Raw genomic sequence first — 19,676 nt, forward strand, 5'->3', positions numbered from 1 at the left:
CAGAGAGCATTCAGTGTTTTTTTCATATATTGTATTTTCTGGTTTATATGTGGATTTTTCTTCAACCACCAGGGGGGCTCTTGAGCAGATGTGAAACTAACTTTCCCTCAATGGAATATATACTAGTCAGTCCCAGTCACCGTTTCACTCACGGTTTTTTACATTTGCAGTCTGGGTAAAAATCTATCTAAAAGCGCGAATGTGTCGTTGCCCCCCCCCCCCCCCGTCGCTCCCTCGACAGTTTTAAAGACAGAACAGCCATTGCGCCCCCCCCCCCCCCCCCCCGTCGACATCGACAAGAATTTTCTAAGGTTTCTTTCGCCAAAAACTAATACCGGCCCCCGACCAGAGAAAGGAACAGCTATGTGGCCCTCGCAGGAAAAAGTTTGGGGACCCCTGGTTTAACAGGTTAAATCCTGCTGAGCTTGCTTTCCTGACTGAATATGTTTCAACCATGAGACCAGTCGTCAAGGCCCTCAACATAATGCAGGCAGAAGCAGACGTCCATATGGGATGGCTGGTGCCCACCATAAGCCTTCTGAGTGTGAAACTTGACCGCCTACGGATCTCTGCTAAGTTCTGCCAGCCACTGATTGATGCACTTCAAGGAGGAATACAGCAGCGCTTTGGACCCATGCTTGCTGACCCTGAACTCATTGCAGCAGCGATTCTTCTTCCAAAGTTCCGAACATCCTGGACAAGCAATGATGACATGCTGAAAATGGGTAAATCATATAAATTGTTCCTCAATGGCCATTAAAAAAATTTTTTTTAATTTGTTGTCAAATTCAAAGAACAGTTCCTGGTCATCAGAAAATATTAACCTATAAATCAAAAATGTTATACATTACATAGTGTATAGTAGTTTATGATTTGAATAAATTATATCCAGTCTTCACCTTCCTTATTTGTTCCTCTCATACCACCGAGGAGCAAAATTGTAGGTGCTACCCATTATGGTCATATATATGTTGTTGTTAAGACCTACTTTGTGGTTTTAAAAGTATATTGGTGACATTTATGTGTCATTTATAAAATTTTGATGAATTATGTTTCCTATGTGGTATTAATTTTGATTGTTCTGTATAGGACTGGACTACATCAAGACAAACCTGGATCAAGAGCCAGTGCAACTCGTTTGGAACAACTCAAGCTCATCAGATGAGGAGGACTACTTCAGAGTCATTAAGAGCAACATTCAAGAGACTACCAGACAGCTAGATGCATATTTATTTGGCCAGCACAAGTGATACCATGGATATTCTCAAGTCAGTTCCGGCAGTGTTTAATTTGTCTTTAAAAGTAAACACACCTTTGCCCGCCTCAGCAGCCTGCGAAAGACTCTTCAGTATAGCAGGACAAATTTTCTCACCCAAAAGAGCCAGGCTGGACTCTAAAGACTTTGAGAACCAACTTCTGCTTAAGCTGAACAAGAAATTCTTGCCGTGATGTTAAAATGAGAAGTTAATGTGGTGCTATGATTAGAGTAGGCTGACTGAAGCTGACCCCCACACTTTCTTCAAATCAATGTCAAATGTTTTGTGCAGCAAAATTTGAGTTTCTCCTGTTTTATCTTTGAAAATATCAATGGACGTTTAAAGGTAATTTTGACTTTGTAAATGGGGTGGGGGACTGGTTGACCTTTGGACCTTTAGACGCTCATTAATATCTTCAAAGGTAAGCAATACAAACAAACAAAAATTCTGCATAAACAGCACAAATGTTTGACACCAATTGTCTGATTTGAAGAATGTGGGGGGACCAATTTCATTCAGATCAGGCGCACCCATATACAGAGGCTACAGAACTTTATGTGGCTGTTCCAAGTTGGACTCCTCTTCCTTGATTGAATGTCCTCAGCCCCTTTCTGTTAAGAGTTCTCTCAAAATAGCTGGCAAAAAAGTTAAGTTCATGTTTTGTTAGGACGAAAGACTAGATGTTTCCAAATCGCTTGATGTTTGTTAGGTCAGTTTAAAGTCCCTTTTTTCAGGGAAACAATTTTCTTTTGAACGTGTTTATTTTTAATTAAATAAAACATTTCAAAGGTATAATAATTTCTCTCATTTTGCCTAATTACATGTAACCCTGCAGGTCATCCCTGGAATTCTGATGCATAGAATAAAATATCTAAATCTAAACTGTCACAGGGGGTAAACACAATAAAAACATGCTTTATCTGCAGCATTGCTCATTAAAATGGTACATTACTGATTTATTAAAACTAAATACGATAGGTACACTTAATGACATTATATAAGCCGTTAGGTATTATGGTCGGCAAGTACTTTTACTTTTAATACTTAAGTAGTTTTAAAAGCTTGTACTTTCTTACTTTTACTTAAGTAAAATAATAATGTGGTACTTTGACTTTTACTTGAGTAAATTTTTGTCTGTGTATTTGTACTTTTACTTAAGTACATTGTATGAGTACTTTCTCCACCACTGGATATGTCACAGGTGTGACTCTGTTGATATTATTGTTCAAACAGCACATGCGTGAAGGGAACATTCAGTGCTTTTAGCACCACCCTCTGGCAGTCATCCGGGCAATTCCTACCTCCTTATGTATGTAAATATGACAAATAATGTTTAGGAAATGTAAAGATGCTAAGGTACAGGGTCCCAGTTGCAACATTTTTTAAAAAAATTAAATTTTTAATCGACCTGACCTAGAACGTTGTCATCACCATCTGACAAAAATAAATAAAAAATAATTTTAATGACCCTATTAGTGACATTTTTACTCATTTTACAGACAAATGTTTCTCAAGAAACAAAAGAAATATTATTTAAAACAAAAAACAACAAAAAGTCCATCTGACGGAGTTGACACAGAACTGAAGGTGGTGACAAACTAGTGAATAAAATGAAAAACTTGATACATGTGAAGTAATGCAATTCATGTAAAATACATTAAAATTAATTAATTGCACATTTAAATGAGATTTAACAACAATTTCACTGAAAGAGTCAGAAAAACTCTGATGGAGTTGACACATCATGGTTGTGACAAGCAACAGAAGAAAAAACTAAAGAATAACTTAAGCTAACCAGAGCTAACTAGCCCTGTTAGCAAAGGAAGAGAAAGGGGTCGTTTCTCAATACTCAAGAACGTAAGTACGTCCTTGAGTTCTTGGCAAGTACGTACCCGCAAGAACAGTTGAAAGTCCGTTCTTACCAAGTTCACAAGGACCCAGTATGCTAGTTCGCCAATTGGAACAGGGCGTTCTTGATGACGTCACTCAACTAGCGTAAATTTCAATAAATTCAATTTAACACAGGATGATTCCTGTGTTAAACTGAACAATTTAACAATTGGGACTGGATAATTTTATAATTGGGACAAATATTAACAGATATCAAATATACATAATTAAGGAAAAGTAATTTCTAAGTAGAAACACCTTCAAATTAACTGGATTAAGTTTTTTTTATTACTGATTGAAAAAAGCTTAACAAAAAACAATATATCACCTCAAATTATTTTTTCAGACTTCTGTTACCAGTGAAGCTTGAATCTTGTTTGCCACCTTCATCAGATTATTTGCTTATAAAATATTTATTTCAAATGAAAAATCATAATAGATAGATTTCTTCCTTATTCCCCAGGTTTGCCAGGGATTCATAAACAGGGAAAGTTAAAACAATTATTTTATATTTAATGTTTTACCAACCTGCATCTGGCCAGAGTTCCTGTTACACAACTGGATGGTTATTTTATAATAACTACTAAACACTTATTAACAAACTTATGTTTACTTTGTTATCATAATCAAGTATACTCTAGTAAGATACCAGCATTGAAAGAGAAACATAATTTTTGTAGGAATATGTTTATTAGAATAACAAAAAAATAAATAAACAAAAACAAGCAGATAATCAGTCAATAACTCCAGGAAATTCAGTGACTGTCAAAAGCAAATATTACCATAATTTAATAGTTTTTTTCTTCTTCTAAGAAGGTGAAGAGAACATTGGCAGGACACGGGGATGAAGAGAACCTCCAGGAGTTTTTGGGAAGCTGGAAGTAAACCTGGAGCTGCAGTCTGCTCACCTGAAGAGCTGCCTGCATAAAACAATGAAAAATAAGAGTTCACTCTCATACATGAAATACCAATCCAAGGGAAATGTGTTTTTTTTAATTTACAAATTAAAGTATGATTCTCTGATCATGAAGGGACATTGTATTAAACTATTTTTCTTACTACGAATTTAAATGCCCCAAAACAGTTAATTAGCGAGTGAAACTAATTGATTTTGAAAGTCTGTGTCAACACAATTTATAAAATACCAATATTAACTAAATAAATATAAAAATAGAACAGATAACAAGCAGCGGAAAACAACAGTCACTTGCTGAAAACAGGCTGCGGTTAGCGGGGAAAACACGTTCCAACCGCCCGTTAAACTGGCAGCTCCTCCGGTCTGTTAGCGGAGCTATGCTACTCCGAAAAACTCCGTAGCAATTATTAAAGTAAGAATATTCTGGATGAACTGAATGGATAGACGAAGCTATAAGGTCTACTTTCTGGCCTAAAAAGAAATTTAAATGAGTTTTCGTGGCAATTAATGGTGGTAAAAATGCAATACATTTCTGTACTGACCTTCTATATTTACCGCTGCTGGTGGCGCATTGCATTGTGGGATATCTTGCTACCTCAAGTCCGCAGAAGGATGCATTGATGCATCCTCGATAAAATGGGCGGAGCAAGAACACATCCGGGTATTTTGAGCGTTCTTGCTTGGATGTGTACTTTGAATTGGAACAGTACTTGGGCCGCTGTCGATGACGTTTCACGAGAACGCGAGAACACAAGTACAGACAAGAACGCATATTGAGAAATGGCCAGGAAGAGATCATGGGGTCCTCAGAAGTTCTGGTGCCCCCCAATAATGCCTGATTTTTTTACATTCTTTTCATTTCTGACGGTGTTGACAAAAACTAGGGACAAATTTGAATGGAGTTGGAAAATATATAAAAATGATTTTTTATTAAATTTATTGATACCTTTATAATTATTTATATGACTACTTAAACTATTATAATGTATTGAGTTCTGCTCCTGGACAAGGGCTTTTACAGGCATCATCCACCAACTACAATGTTTAAAATAAAAAAATATTCAGCAAATACCAGGAAAATATACATTGTTGTGCTCACATGACCCAGGTTAGTTGAGTCAGATATTTGAAAAAATTATTTTTTGTGTATATTTTATTCAAATTTTGTGCTTTATCCACAGGACCTGTTTTGTCCCTATTCTCAAGAATCACTGAGCTACATTTTTATTATATATTTTGGATAATCAACGTTTTCTGCATGCTTGTTCTTGACATATAGGATTATAATTGGTATGCTAATGCTATTCAAAAAGGACAAACTTAAAAATATAGGATTTGAATGACGGGCAGAATGTGGTTTGAGCGTCTTTTTAAACGCTCAAACCACAGCGTTAGGGCTCAATCGGAAGCTGCATTTAGAAACTACTAGCTTCATATACAAAACAAAGTCTGCTTTGGCTTTCTGTGTGAAGATGTCATGATCAAATTAATTGCATGCCGCTATAGACGAGTTTACAAAAACAAAGTGTGCCGGACAGAGATGACTTCTGGGTCAGACCGCTTGTCAAAAATGAAATCATGAAAATCGAAATTGAGCGCTCGGGTTGTTATCTGTGATTTCCACTTTTGTTTTGTGCACTAAATGGGAAATCGGATAAGAAACCCGTTATCTGATTTCCTATTTTGGTTTAGTAAATGAAAAACGGAAATACGAGTCTATTTCTGTTTTTTCATTTTTCATTTCAAACGAAAAAAACGAACTACCTGAAAATACACGGACCTGTTGATGTTAGAAAAACTGTTTCTATTTATATTTTCAGAATTGTCCTCACAATAGCGGGGAAAAAATTCAAGATAAAAATAAGAGACAATGAAATTGAAATAAAAAAAATCATTAAAAATACATAAATAAAATTAACATATGAGGAATTTTTGGTGGGATGCATTGGGGGGTTTTCTGCCATGCTACACACGAATGACAATGGAATATCACATTTACAAACATGTAATTACTAAAATGACAACACCCTCACTGTGTATCCCTCAGAAAAATGAACCCATTTAAATAAATAAAAAAATTTCCATGAGTGGAAGTCATTATGCCAAAATAGTCAATTTTTGGCATGACTATTTAGAGCACCCACGATAGAGAGCATTCGTTTTATAGAGTTAACATCGGTGCTGGAAATGGTCCTGCATGCAGCACTTTTAAATCTCACTTCTCAGTATATCAGGATTTTTTCCGTTGCTGTAACAGGTTTAAGTCTGCGTCAACTATCGATACGCTACCCGACAGCTCTGCAATGTAGGCAGGTGTAACATAGTTAAAATGGTTCAGGTTAAATCCTGCTAAAATGCACCATCTGCTGGTAAAAAGTTGTATTGCATTCAACCTAGAAAGAGCGGGGTATTATGGGTAATCCTCAGAGCCATGAGGATCACCAATGAGGTAACGTGTCTCTGCCATGTGTTAAAGAAAAATTATTAATGCATTTTGTGAAGTGTGTTTGTGGTTGTCGTTTTTGCATATTGTTGAAATATGTTCAGTCTGGTTCACGCTAGTTCTGTTATTATGTCGTTTTTGTCGTGTTTGAGAATGTTTAGTTCGTGGGAAAGTGCAGTGGGAATTTCCCACGTGGTTATGGCTCCTCCTTCCAGGAGCTTGTTTTATGCCAGAGACTGACCTTACCTCCATGCCCGTTCTGTGAAATGCAAGTATGTTTTACCAAATCTCCTGTAGCAGATGGTTAGCATGACACTGACTTTTATATTAACAGTTTTATACAATGATATGGTTAATTTATGTTTCTGCATTGTTCTAAAATGCAAGATTATATAAACTAAAACATAAAAATGGCATCCAGTAAATAAAATGTCAGCATTTTATTTTATTTTTCAGAACATTTTAATTAGTTACTTTATTTCCTCTGAAAGACACTCACTGGTTGTTCTTTTATTGTAAAACAAAATCCACTATGCGATCACTGTAATTTGAAATGATTTTATTGTGGTTACTGTACTATGGGTAATCCTCAGAGCCATGAGGATCACCGACGAGGAGCTTGTTTTATGCCAGAGACTGACTTTACCTCCATGCCCGTTCTGTGAAATGCAGATGGAGAATTAAAGAAACAGCTGATGCCAACTTGAGCAGCTCCTTGTCGTTCATTGCCACACCGATAGAAGCCACCAGAACCACATAGGCCACACAGGCACTTGCAGAGGAGGGGACTAAGGGGGCTTGAGCACCTGCCCCTTTTGCTCCTTGCCCCCAAGTGCCCTTTTGGTCAAATTTTTTATTTTTATTATTATCACCTAAGCCCTCTGAGACATAATTACATGTACTGAAATTGTTCTGTTTTTTGTTGGGGTTTTTTTGTTGTATTTTTCAAGAAAAACAACATAATACGCTAGGGCTGTTGTAAACGAATATTTTAGTAATTGAGTAATCTATCGATTATTCTTACGATTAATCGAGTAATCGGATTTAAAAAAAAATTCTAAAATGAAATATTGGTAAATCTGGCATAATACCGGTGTTACTATCAGATATCAATATCAGTCCAATTTTTCATATTTGAGCATCCCTAACAGTTGCTTTTTTGTAGTTTAGAAAACTAACCTGTAACAATAATAGCTCACTTTCTAAGTTAACCAGAAGAAAAGTTATAGAAAAATCTGAAATTATATTGAATTTAATAACAAAGAGGCAGGCTCACAAATATGCTTACAAAAAATGTCTACAATCCAGCTTTTAGTTTATGTATTCATCTTCAGTGAGTTTAATAGATTAATTAAACTCACCATGCCACCTAACCTGTCACGCTTTGGGTTTGAAAATACGGGAAATGCCGCCTGGAGTGGGAGGAGAGGGCAAATGAACGAACGTAAGATGGGGTGGAGGGGAGGAAATAGACCAGCGGACTGACGAACCGTTAGACCGGGGGACGAACACGGGGGGAAACAATACGGGATATTTACGACACCTTCACTGGTCACACTCAGAAACTCATCTACCAGCCATGTACGATGCGCTCCGCCACCCGTTTCTTCAGACCGGGATATGAAATTTATTGTGCGGTTCGTCGGTAAAGCTACATTTACACGGTAAGCATCAGCTACTCAGCCGCCCGCCCTGTTCAGGCTATCCGCTCACCTCAGCGCTCTTCCCGCCGTTCGCTTTCAACCAGCAGCCCCGGAGGAGAAATGCTGCCGTACTCCAGGCATTCCCCCAGTCATTTTAAGGATGCTTATTGGTTCCCCAAAAACGATAAAAAGTCGGGCATTATCATCAATCAATAAAATCCCCACGGGCCAATCTTGAAGATTGGACTTTATGCCGCTGAGACTTAGCTTTTGTCAACAACTCAGAGGCGGAAGTGAGAGCTCCGCGCAACGCAAATGAAGTCCCGGCCGGAACACGGTGCGCTAACGAAGCTTCGAGGCAGGTAAATTTTCCTCGAGGAATTTTAGTAATCGAGGTACTCGAATCATTCGAGGAATCGTTTCAGCCCTATAATACGCCCTCTGGTCACCTTGTTACCTTTTACCTTTTGCCCATGACGGAGTTGCCTCTCGCACAGTGAGATAAGGTGGCTAACTGGAGCCCAACGTAGTGAACGTTCCAGATTACAGAACAGTTTTTGGTGAAAAAAAAAAAAAAAACGTTTTTGGTGAATAAACTGGAGTAGACTTGCTACTTGTCAGATAACGGAAAACGTTGAACGTTTCGTTTCTGCTTCAGCACGTGGTAGCGGTTTAAGCAGAGAGGTAATGAAATACAACAGACACTGACAGGCCTCTGCGTCTGCCTTTCTCTGAAGAACTACTGAGCGGGAGGAGACAGCTAGGTGAGGAAAAACTGTTCTTATCTATCGATTCAGTATTTTTATCATACAGACATTTGGCTGTTGTTGTTGTGCTATTAGCTAGCTACTAGCTAACGACTTTGTTAGCAAAGCAAGATAGCTAAAAAGCTTCTTCCCTGTGTTGTTAATGATATCAGTCATTCTTCAGTATCACTTATGCAATAGGGGCACATCGCCTGTCCAAAACCTATCATCTCCATAATGGATACATGGACACTTCAGCGTGTATGGAACGCATGGAAACCACCCAAAACCGCATGACTGATCTAGATGGTCGCCTCTCGACATTGGTGGACAAGCTAACGACATACTGCGCTACGCTGGAGGATAAGGTGGCAGACTTAGAGGATAGGTCTTGTAGAGACAATTTGAGGATTCTTGGGATCCCCGAAAATCCTGAAACGGCTAATCCTCTTGCCTATCTCCTCGATGCCATCCCAAAATGGTTCCCAGAGATGGGATCAGTAGAAATCATGCGTGCACACTGAGTGGGTCCAGCGAGAGAAGATGCCAACTATAAGACCATTCCACGTCCCCTTCTGCTGAAGCTGCTGAGATTCACCAACAGAGAAAAGATCCTAGGTGCCGCTCGGAAAACTATGGTGAAACTGGACGGCTCTCCGGTTCGCTTTGCTCCGGACTACAGCACACGCAGCTTCAGATGCAGACTGGCCTTTTCTAACGTGATCGGCGCCTTGCAGAACCTGGGTTTCCACACCGTCTTGCTTTATCCAGCCAAACTAAAAGTGATGCGCGGTGGAACCACTCACATCTTCGACACCCCACAAATGGCTGAGAAGTTTGCTAATTCCATGAAGGAATGAGTACCGTCTCATTTGAGGTAATGGACAAATTGCTACGCTAGCTTCGTTGGGGTGGCAACTCAACCATTGTCATGCTGAATGCGGCTTGGACTGAGGTCTTCTTGCCTGCAATTGCAGTGTATATTTTACTTTTTCACGTTGGCTGACAGTGTTTTGTTTTGTTGATTGTAACGTCTGCATGTCCTGCCATGCTTATTATTAGATTTAAACTAAATTAGGCCTATATCATTTGATTAATAATTACATAAAGTGGTAATTTCTTGATTTAATTAAAGAAGGGAGGTTTGTGGGTTTTGGGGAAAATTACTCTAGGATCACGGGTCCAATGTTTCGGGGTATGCTATGGTCCTTAAGAGCTTATTGTTATGTTAAATGTTATAATATGGATGTTCTGCTCCAACGTTTTTTGGAGAGCTTTGGGGCCATGGCAACAGGGTTTTATGGGTGGGTATGGATCTCTAATATGGTTGTCATTGTCTATATGTTACATCTTAGAATCGTTGCATTATTTCCCAATGCCTACACTGTATCTCCCAACTTATAATACGTTTTCCGTAGCATGTCAAAATTCCATATTATAAGCTGGAATGTTAATGGACTAAATGGACAAATTAAGCGTGCAGCCTGTTTAGACTTTCTTCGTAGACATTCAGTGGATATAGCTTTCATTCAGGAATCACATTTAAGATCTGTAGACACGCAGCGCTTCGCAAATAAATTTTACTACACAGTAGCATCTGCTTCATTGAGCTCTAAAAATAGAGGGTCATTAATTGTGATAAAACATAATTTGTCGTTGAATATACTAGGGAAATATGTAAGTGAGGATGACAGGGTTTCATACATCAAAACCATAATCGCAGGTCACAAATTTGCCTTTATTTCGATCTATGCCCCATCTTTATATGAACCGGATTTCTTTTCTAAATTGATTTCAGTTCTGACACAAATACATGACTATTCATTTATTATTGGTGCAGACATGAATGCCTGTGTCAATCTAGCGCTGGACAAATCAGCGTGTCTTTCTACTTCCACACAAATACGATCATCGAAAGAATTGCAAGATTTCCTTTCAGCTTTCAGTCTGGTAGACTTGTATCGTGTAGTTAACCCCAGGTTAGATTACCTATTAGTATCTGCTAACTCATTCTCTGAAATTCATAATGTAGTAATTCTACCCTGTTCGTTATCAGATCACAGCATTGTATCAGCTCACCTTGCGCTTAGAAACACCCCTTCCAAAGCTTCACGTTGGCGATTCAATATATCACTTCTTCAAAATGAAGAATTCTGTAATTTCTTTCGTAGCACTCTAAAAACTTTTATAGGAATCAATGCTGGTTCAGTAGAGGATCTGAGATTTCTGTGGGACGCGATTAAAGGATCAATTAGAAACACATCAATCTCCTTTTCATCTCATCTTAAGAAAAGTCGTCTGCAGAAAGTTGGTGAGCTGGAGGAAATTCATTGTTTTTTTCCCCAAGATAGTTTTATTAGAATTTTCTGCTATACAGGTATACGAAAACAAACAAACACACACACACACACACACAAAACCCAAAACATAAAAAGTAAAGCAAAAAAAAAAAAAATGTACATACAGCGCATTCCCTCCCCCCACTCAAAAAGAACACTGAACCCCAAGGCTATCTACACAAAAAGAAAAGAAAAATTAGCTTTACATATCACAGTATTTGACAGGATGCAAGAAAGGAAACCAAATATCTTTAAAGTCTTCAAGCTTTCCTTTTGTTAAATATGTCAGCTTTTCCATTGCCAGGTTGTTGCTCAATAGTTTAATCCATTCATTTATCTTTGGTCTTTCTGTGTTTCTCCACTTCAAAGCAATCATCAAATGTTTAGCCTGCAAGAGGCAAAAAGTCACAAGCTTCTGTCTCTTTGTAGGACCATTAAATCCATCTGGAAAAATATGCAGTAAGCAAAGTTTACTGTCCATTGGAACATCCTGTTTGATCAAACGAGAGATGAACACAATAACCTCCTTCCAGAAAGTTTGAAGCTCTACACTTTGCCACATACAATGGAAAAAAGTACCCTTATCTATATTACATTTAACACAGATATCAGAAATATTTGAATTAAAATGGTGAAGTTTTACAGGAGTGATATACGTTCTAAATAACCATTTGTATTTTAATAGTCTAAACCTTGTGCTAATAGTTTGCGTTTGTGCCAATAGACATGAGTTATTCCATTCATCCTCAGGGATTTCCGTTTGCAGATCAGTTTTCCAGGCTTGTAAATATGAGAGACTATTTTCTTTTGAAGCTAAAAGTAAAATATTATAAAATTTGGAAAGTAGGCCTCTACTCTGATTATGGTGAACAGCTATATTCTCCATGGTAGAGAGTGGAGGTTCAGTCGTAGATTTCAGTGAGGCAAAAATAAAACTTCTAATCTGTAAATACTTAAAAAAATGCTTTTGGGGCAGGCTGTACTTATTTACCAGTTGTCCAAAGGACATCAAAACTCCTTCACTATAAAGGTCCCCTATTTTATTTAAGCCTTTATTCATCCATATTCTAAACCCCCTGTCTGCTCTTCCTGGTTTGAATCTATTGTTTCCCCAAATAGGTGACAGACATGAGATCTTGGACACCTCATCTAAAATTGTATGGGAGTGGTGCCAAACTGATATTGTGTTTTTGAGAAAAGGATTTTTGGTGTTTTTTAATAGGTATTTAAGTTCAGCTGAGTAAAAATAGGATGTCAAAGGTAATGTTACCGAGTTGTTTTCTATTTGTACCCAACAGGGTATGTCACCGGTTGAAAAATAACAGGAAGCAGCACAAAGCTGCGCAGCACAATAGTACAATTTAATGTTCGGCACTCTAAGCCTTGAACCTCTTAGTCTGTATTATTTCTTGGATTTTTGACTTTCCATTTACTAAGTGGTAGTAATTTACTTTTACTGTACATGACTACTGCTGTCACAATAATAAATTTAGCTGGGCGATTAATTGTCCCAGAAATTGTTGTGGTAAACAATAATATTGTCATTTTGAGACCATTGTTAATAGCATAAAGAATGTCTAACAATGCAAATACGTCCTCTCAGGTCAATAAACTAATTTTGAAAGAACATTTAGCACTGGAACTGGAAAACATTTAAAATATAAAAGATTGGAAACAGTGCTGGGGGAGGGCGGTTACATTAGGCACTGTTTACATTCAGATCCTCCAGGTGATGGCAGGTGGGAGAGGGGGCCACCCCCTAGAAGATGTTGCCCATATCAGAAATGTCACTACACCTTAGTGATTGTCAATAGGACAGTAAACAAGCAAGCAAACCTGCATCAGTGCATTTTAGGTGCAGATGTATTGGTTGTGTTGCTTAACTGCTACTTTTTTACAACATAGTGGGTCCACAGGTTTGGCGGTTCACCAACATCCAACATTATATTCCAACATTCAGTGTTGGAATCTAAATGCTCCCATACTGCAGCTGTCACATTTGGCTTTTAAACCTGCATTTCCCCAATTTGCTCCTCCTCACTGAGCTTTATGCTAAGCTCGGTGGTTGGAGACCAGCAAACTAAAAGTCCAAACACCCAAGAATCATCATTTTGCTTAATTTTTGGCAGAGTGAGTTAGAACTAAAAGTTTTAACTCATACAGCCAGTTTATCTTTCCCCAGAAAATCATTATGCAATACACGCCAGCAAGGAACGTATGTAAATTTCCGACTGGCCTGTGCATGGGTTTAAATCTGCAGCAGGAGAGTTTTTTAATTGAAACATCAAGGACATTCTAAAGACTTCTCAGAGTGTCAGAAAGAGCCTAAGCAGCTGCTAAGATTCAGTCATTCGCTTTTTTGTGTTTTTTGTTAAGAGAGGAAAAAGGAGAAAGAAATTTATCTTAAGAATCTTCCTTTTTTTCCCTCTCCCCTTCTATTTATTAGGATAATGAATTTTCAACTGCAGTGCCAGTTCCACTGAGCCTGCTCCTCGGCCTAATTCTCTGTAACATTTCCACATTGCCGCTGGGGAACATTATATGAAGGCAAGGCTTACAATACCATCAATATGCCCAAGACGACAATTGGACGTCTCATAGATATTAATGGAGGTGCAAATTAAATCAAAGTTGGAGTGCAGCTATCGGGGATATGATCAATGTCTTTTGCGCAGTCAGATTTAATATGGGGTTTGTAATTTGAGTATCCAAACAAAATGTGCATCTTAATGGGAAAGATGAAAGTAATCCCACATGGGGATGAAATAATACATTAGTTGCATTGTAATTAGAGAAGTTGGAGTGCAATGTTTCCCCAGCTCTGTGTTAATGTTGAATAAAAGCCTGATATATTTACAAGGAGAAAGGATGTGGATCTTTGAATTGTTTTTATAAACAGCTTGAGTCATTACTGGAAAAAATAAAGCTACAATCATGTCATGCAAATGCATCAACGGTGAACTGAACTGTGAAATATTACGGTGATGCAATACTTTGAGAAAAAAAAAGACAACCTGAGTAAATAAAAAAACCACTTCATTTAAAAGAAGAAAAAACTGAACCAATCAACAATGTGAAAAAGTACACATTGTTGTACTTTTGTGTGTAATATAAGAAAAAAGTATCTTACACACCTTTTTGGTTTGATTTCATGGGCCACGCCTGTGACGATTGAATGAATTATGTTTATGTCCACTAGGCGGCGATCATAAGTTTATGTGAATGCATTTAAATGTAAAGAATAGAACAACAGAAGGAGACAGTCTGTATGACACACCAGTGAGCAACTCAATGGAAAGATACTTTAATAAAAGTGTCTGAGCAATACAAGACACCTGGATCTTATCAAACGCAAATATAACATAGTGTCAGGAGTCAATTAAAAGGCCGACTATGGAGCTGAAACCACCAGAGAGCTTGAAGCTGACGGGAAACGTAGATGAGAATTGGCGTGCCTTCAAATAATGCTTTCAACTATATGTTGCCGCAATGGGTTTGGAGACAAAGCTGGAGCCAACAAGGTAGCGATGTTGCTGACCATAGCGGGAGCGCAGGCTTTGGAAATCTACAACACATTTGTGTTTGATGAATCAGAAGACAAAGAAAAGTTGGATGTTGTGCTGAGTAAATTTGATGCTCACTCTTCACCCATGAAGAATGAATGTTATGAGAGATGCATGTTTCGTTCCCGAATGCAGATCCAGCATGAACCCTTCGATAACTTTCTAACAGATTTGAAAGTGAAAGCTCAGTCATCCAATTTTGGCCTGCTGAAGGACTCAATGATCAGAGATCAGATCGTATTTGGTGTACGTGATGGGAAGCTCAGAGAGAGACTGCTGTGAGAAGTGGAACTGACCCTGGAAACAGCTGTAAAGATGTGCCGGGCAAGCGAACTGTCTCTACAGCAAGTGAGGACATTTTCAGATCAGATTAATTGGTTTCTCTAAATTCTCCCTAGGTGTGAGTGTCTGTGTGTGTGTGTGTGTGTGTGCATGGTTGTGTGTCCTGTCTATTTCTGTGTTGCCCTGCGACAGACTGGCAACCTGTCCAGGGTGTACCCCAGCAAACCTCCCGACCACACTAGGGACAAGGGTGTATGAAAATGGATGAATGTAAAGAAAACAAAACTTACGCTTTCTCTTCTTATCGGCCACCCTAAGTTAAGGAGATGGCATGGTCAGCAGGTGACATGAATGCAGATGTGGCTGATCTATGGGTGAGACAGATGACGGAGTGGGAGGAGAGGCAGCTGGAGAGATGCTTCTGGGTCTTTTCTTCTGAAAAGACTGAGAGGATGGGACAACAAGAGGAGAAACAGGAACAAGATCAAGCACTATCACAGTATCTTCCTGGTTCTCTGGTGTCATCATTGGATGCTCCTCATCTATGGTCTCTGTCTGTTCAAAGATCAGGTTCTCAGCTCTTTACTTCTCTTCATCTGGCTTGCAACAGCAATAAATAACATAGACAGGAGGAAAGAAATGTGCCTGTACTGACGCAAGTTCATTTTTAATGCAAGTAAATGACCTATAGCTGCAATCAGTGTATTCAGACAGGGTTCAGAACTTTAAAGATCATCACAGCCTAGGGGCACTGATGTTTTTAGGAACCCTCCAATTTTACAAGGTGGCAACAACAAGCATGACTATAAATACTATTATGTGACTTTATTACTGCTAATTAAACGTATTAAGCACAGGTACAATTAGCCTCCAAGAGGCTAATTTAGCTAGCTTCCACCGTATATTCTCTGGCAAAAAAAATGTTACAAACGTGTCTTCAACCATTCGCATCACAGTCCTACTGCCATTAAGTCCTAAAACTACCATCAGTAACTTTATAACGTGACACTTTGGAGTTATTTTTGGTTTTAGAGTACAAAAACATTTTGACAGGTGCAGGTTTCTACTCACCGGAGTGTAAGTGTCGCATAGGATGACGTCAGCTTATTCTTCTTCTTGGGTTTTTGTGGGATCCGTCCTTATTTTTATTATTTCATTCAAAAATATTAAACGTTTACAGAACAGTTTGCATGCAATCAGAAAAGAAAATACATCTGAATTTTTCTTAAATTTATTTGGTGTAAATCATTGATATCATACTCAAATAATTGGTAAATTTTAAAAAAAAAGGCTTTTAAATCAAGTTACAACCACAACAAAAACCCTCCGGTTTTATATTTTACCGAGTTATTTTTAAATACCGAATTAAAGTCATTTGACCGATACGTCTGACATGTATTTGTAGTAAATATTCTGAATATCCTGTTCAAACTAGCACATCAATTGTAAATAGAGGTTTAAAAAAAAATAGAATAGACTCGTCATCTTCTTGGTTCCTAGATCGTCAGTATCGGACGCTTAGGGAGCGGTACAGCATTCTCGTCAATTATTGACGCGAAGGGGGTACCCTCTGCGTCAACATGTGACGCTGAGGGAACCTGCCCAAGCGTCAATACAGGGGCGCAACTCCATATTTTTGAGGTGGATGCGAACATATCTTCACCCCCCCCCCAAACCACTCCGCCCCATTTCTCAGGTTTCCTCCCTTAGTCATGCACTTAGAACATACATTTTCACATATTATATCAGGTGAATTTTTCAATCATAAGCAAATAAGAAGTTTATTAGAGTACAAATATTTAACAGCAATTTAACAGCAAGGGCACTCAGTGCTCAACATTTTGTGTTTTGGAAATATGAAATCTTAACAGCCTGAACTCTATGTCAGAGTTTTAACATTTATGGAATTTAAATTGTTACATTCTGTGACTTTGCACTTGCCCATTTGTCAATTATAGCATCAAATGAAATAGACCGTGCCACATTGTTTTCGATAGAGATCACTGCTAACTGGGACAAGCGATCATTGCTCATATTTGAACGGAGGTATGTTTTGATGAGCTTCAGCTTGCTAAATGATCTCTCTGCAGATGCAACTGTGAGAGGCATGGTTAAAAATATTCTAAGGGCTACTGTCAAATTTGGGAATACCAAATCAAGGTTTTCTTGAATGAGGAAATTTAACTTTTCTAGAGCCTTGTAACCCTTCAGTAGACGGCTTGCTGGGTATATTTCTTGAATGATATCTCTGGAAACATCACAGGTGGTCAGGGCATATGTGGTCACTGATTCTTCCAGGTCAGCTTTTGTCATGTGTTCCATTTTAGTGATGAATTTTAATTTCTCAGACACAAGTTGAAAATTGGAAAACCTCTCAGAAAGCTCTTGCAGGAGTGTGTCAACAATAACATTGAAAACCATGCACCTGAAGTGCCTTGTGGGTTCCTTTTCGTGATGACCAGGGCATGAATTGTCATCTGGGAACTTCTTTTGCTTCCTAAGTCGTTTCTCTTTGAACTCAGGAGAAGCATCCATTTCAATGGCTATCTTGCCTGCAATGTTGAGTGACTTCTGAAAGCCCTCTTCTCTATACTTGAGCAAAAACTCTTTTAGAGACTCGATTAGCCTAATGGCTGTGTCCATTGACACATCTGCTGCTTGTAGTGCCTTTCTTGCAAAGTTGATCTCACATAATAAGTCATACCAAACTATTAGGCACACAAGGAACTCCATACTAACAATCTCATTAGATAGTGACTTTGCCTCTGACACAATTTTGCTGTCTCCTACCACTTCTTCAAGTTTTTGAAGTGCATCTAAAATTCCCCCCCCCTGGAAACGTATAGCTTTGACTGAGTCTATCTTTGCTTCCCACCGGGTGTCACTCAGAGGCTTCAATGTGATGTCGACAAACTCTGTGAGAATGTCCCACCTCTTCACAGAAGATGAAAATATTGTGTACAATCTTTGAACAGTGCCAAAGAAAGTTAGACACTCTCTGCTAGATGAGGCTGCAACACATAACAAAAGGTTCAGGCTGTGGCTACAGCAGGGGATGAATAGGGCCTCTGGACATCTCTGTTGTATTAAAGCTTGAACACCCTTGTTTAATCCCCTGATATTGGAGCCATTGTCGTAACTTTGCCCTCTACAATTAGCCAAATCCAACCCCAGACTCTCCAGTACTTCTGTTAGTGTATGTGTGAGGCCTTTCCCAGTTGTGTCCTTCACAGCAGTGAACCCCACAAATGACTCTGCAATAGTGACTTTTTTCTTCTCACCTGTATCAATATATTGAATGATGACTGAGGCCTGCTCTTGCTTTGAAATATCAGGTGTGCAGTCCAGTTCCACTGCAAAGTACTTAGAGGACTTGATCTTGACAGATATTTTACTCAAAACACACTCTGATATTGAATCTAAAAATTCATTCTGAGTGCACCATGTCAGATATCCAGTGGTTTGCTTGGAGGCAGCCTTTCTAAGATGCTCTGCCAGTGTTACATCATATCGTGCTATGAGCTCAAGGATTCCCAGAAAATTTCCATTTTTAGGATTTCCTAACTGAGAATTTTTCCCCCTTAGTGGCAAGTATCTCTCTGCAAGGAAAAGTATGCAGTCGATAACTCTAGTCAACACACTTCTCCAGAGACAGCAAACCATGGCAGCTTTTTCAGCTGCCATGGTTTTCTGCAGTTCACTATCAATAGTCTTACCTAGGCGTAAGCGAGATGCCATTTCTTTCCACGTCAGATAGCCATTTATGTGAGAACTGCTGGTTTCATGGTGCTTCAGTGTTTTTGAAAGACATCGCCAGTTATTATACCCCTCCACAAGGCATGTGTCAAGAACTTTAGCTTCACCAAAAAGCTTACATGCAAAACAATAGACTCTGTTAGTATTTTTAGAATACAGTAACCAATCTCGTTCAGCTTTCTCTCCATTAGACAGTAAACGAAAACAGTATGCTTTGGAAAAACACCTCTTATTCTTCTCTGATCTTGGATATGGACCATCACAAACTTTCTGTGGGCCATTTACAACCATGTACTGCCTAAATATGTCCCCCATTTTGTGTGGTAAAGGGCATTCAGATGGTTCTTCTGAATAAAGCCTTGTCTCGGCTCTCTCCTCCGCAGCTCTGTGCTTCTCTCTCTCTTCATCATCTAGTCCTCTCCCTCTCCCTCATCTGCACCTTTCTGTTTCTCATTCTCCTTCCTCGTGGTTGACTCACCATGACTGCCTGCACTAATTTTCCCAAAAAAAGAACACAATCAAAGATGGTCATCAGAAACTCAAACCATCATGGTATATAGGTTTTTGTTGCTTTCCTAATGCCTACCTGATCTCATCACTTGTCTCTTCTATCACTGACCTCATGTCTGTCTCCTTCATCCCTTGTCTGTGGTGTTCTCCACTAAGTCATGTGGTCAAAAAAGCATTATTAGTTGTAAAAATTACAGATCTTACCGTTTTTAAAAATAATGTTTAAAAATTTGTGCTTGAGATGGACTAGTTGCTCCCTCACTTCCACTTGCATTAGACCAACCTGTTGCCTTCCCCTGTCTGTCCTGATTCTTCCTCTTTCATCATCTTCT

General features: G+C 38.7%; 1 protein-coding gene and 1 pseudogene across 1 annotated transcript; one reads left to right on the forward strand and one right to left on the reverse strand.

Annotated features, from left to right (window-relative positions):
• The first annotated feature begins 378 nt into the window (after window positions 1-378).
• Window positions 379-1,449, forward strand: LOC148159853 (uncharacterized; annotated as a pseudogene).
• Window positions 1,450-17,285: 15,836 nt separating this feature from the next.
• On the reverse strand, window positions 17,286-19,473 carry LOC148159854 (zinc finger MYM-type protein 1-like). The gene is made up of 4 exons (XM_088006006.1): window positions 19,421-19,473; window positions 19,313-19,326; window positions 18,360-19,244; window positions 17,286-17,326 (listed from the first exon to the last, which is right to left on the reverse strand). Exons 1-4 carry the CDS (start codon window positions 19,471-19,473, stop codon window positions 17,286-17,288), a joined length of 993 nt encoding a protein of 330 aa, XP_087862132.1.
• Window positions 19,474-19,676: the final 203 nt, after the last annotated feature.

Source organism: Poecilia mexicana, unplaced genomic scaffold (genome assembly GCF_051168715.1).
Source record: "Poecilia mexicana isolate PSO_F unplaced genomic scaffold, ASM5116871v1 scaffold_5, whole genome shotgun sequence".
In the NCBI taxonomy this organism is placed as follows: domain Eukaryota; kingdom Metazoa; phylum Chordata; class Actinopteri; order Cyprinodontiformes; family Poeciliidae; genus Poecilia; species Poecilia mexicana.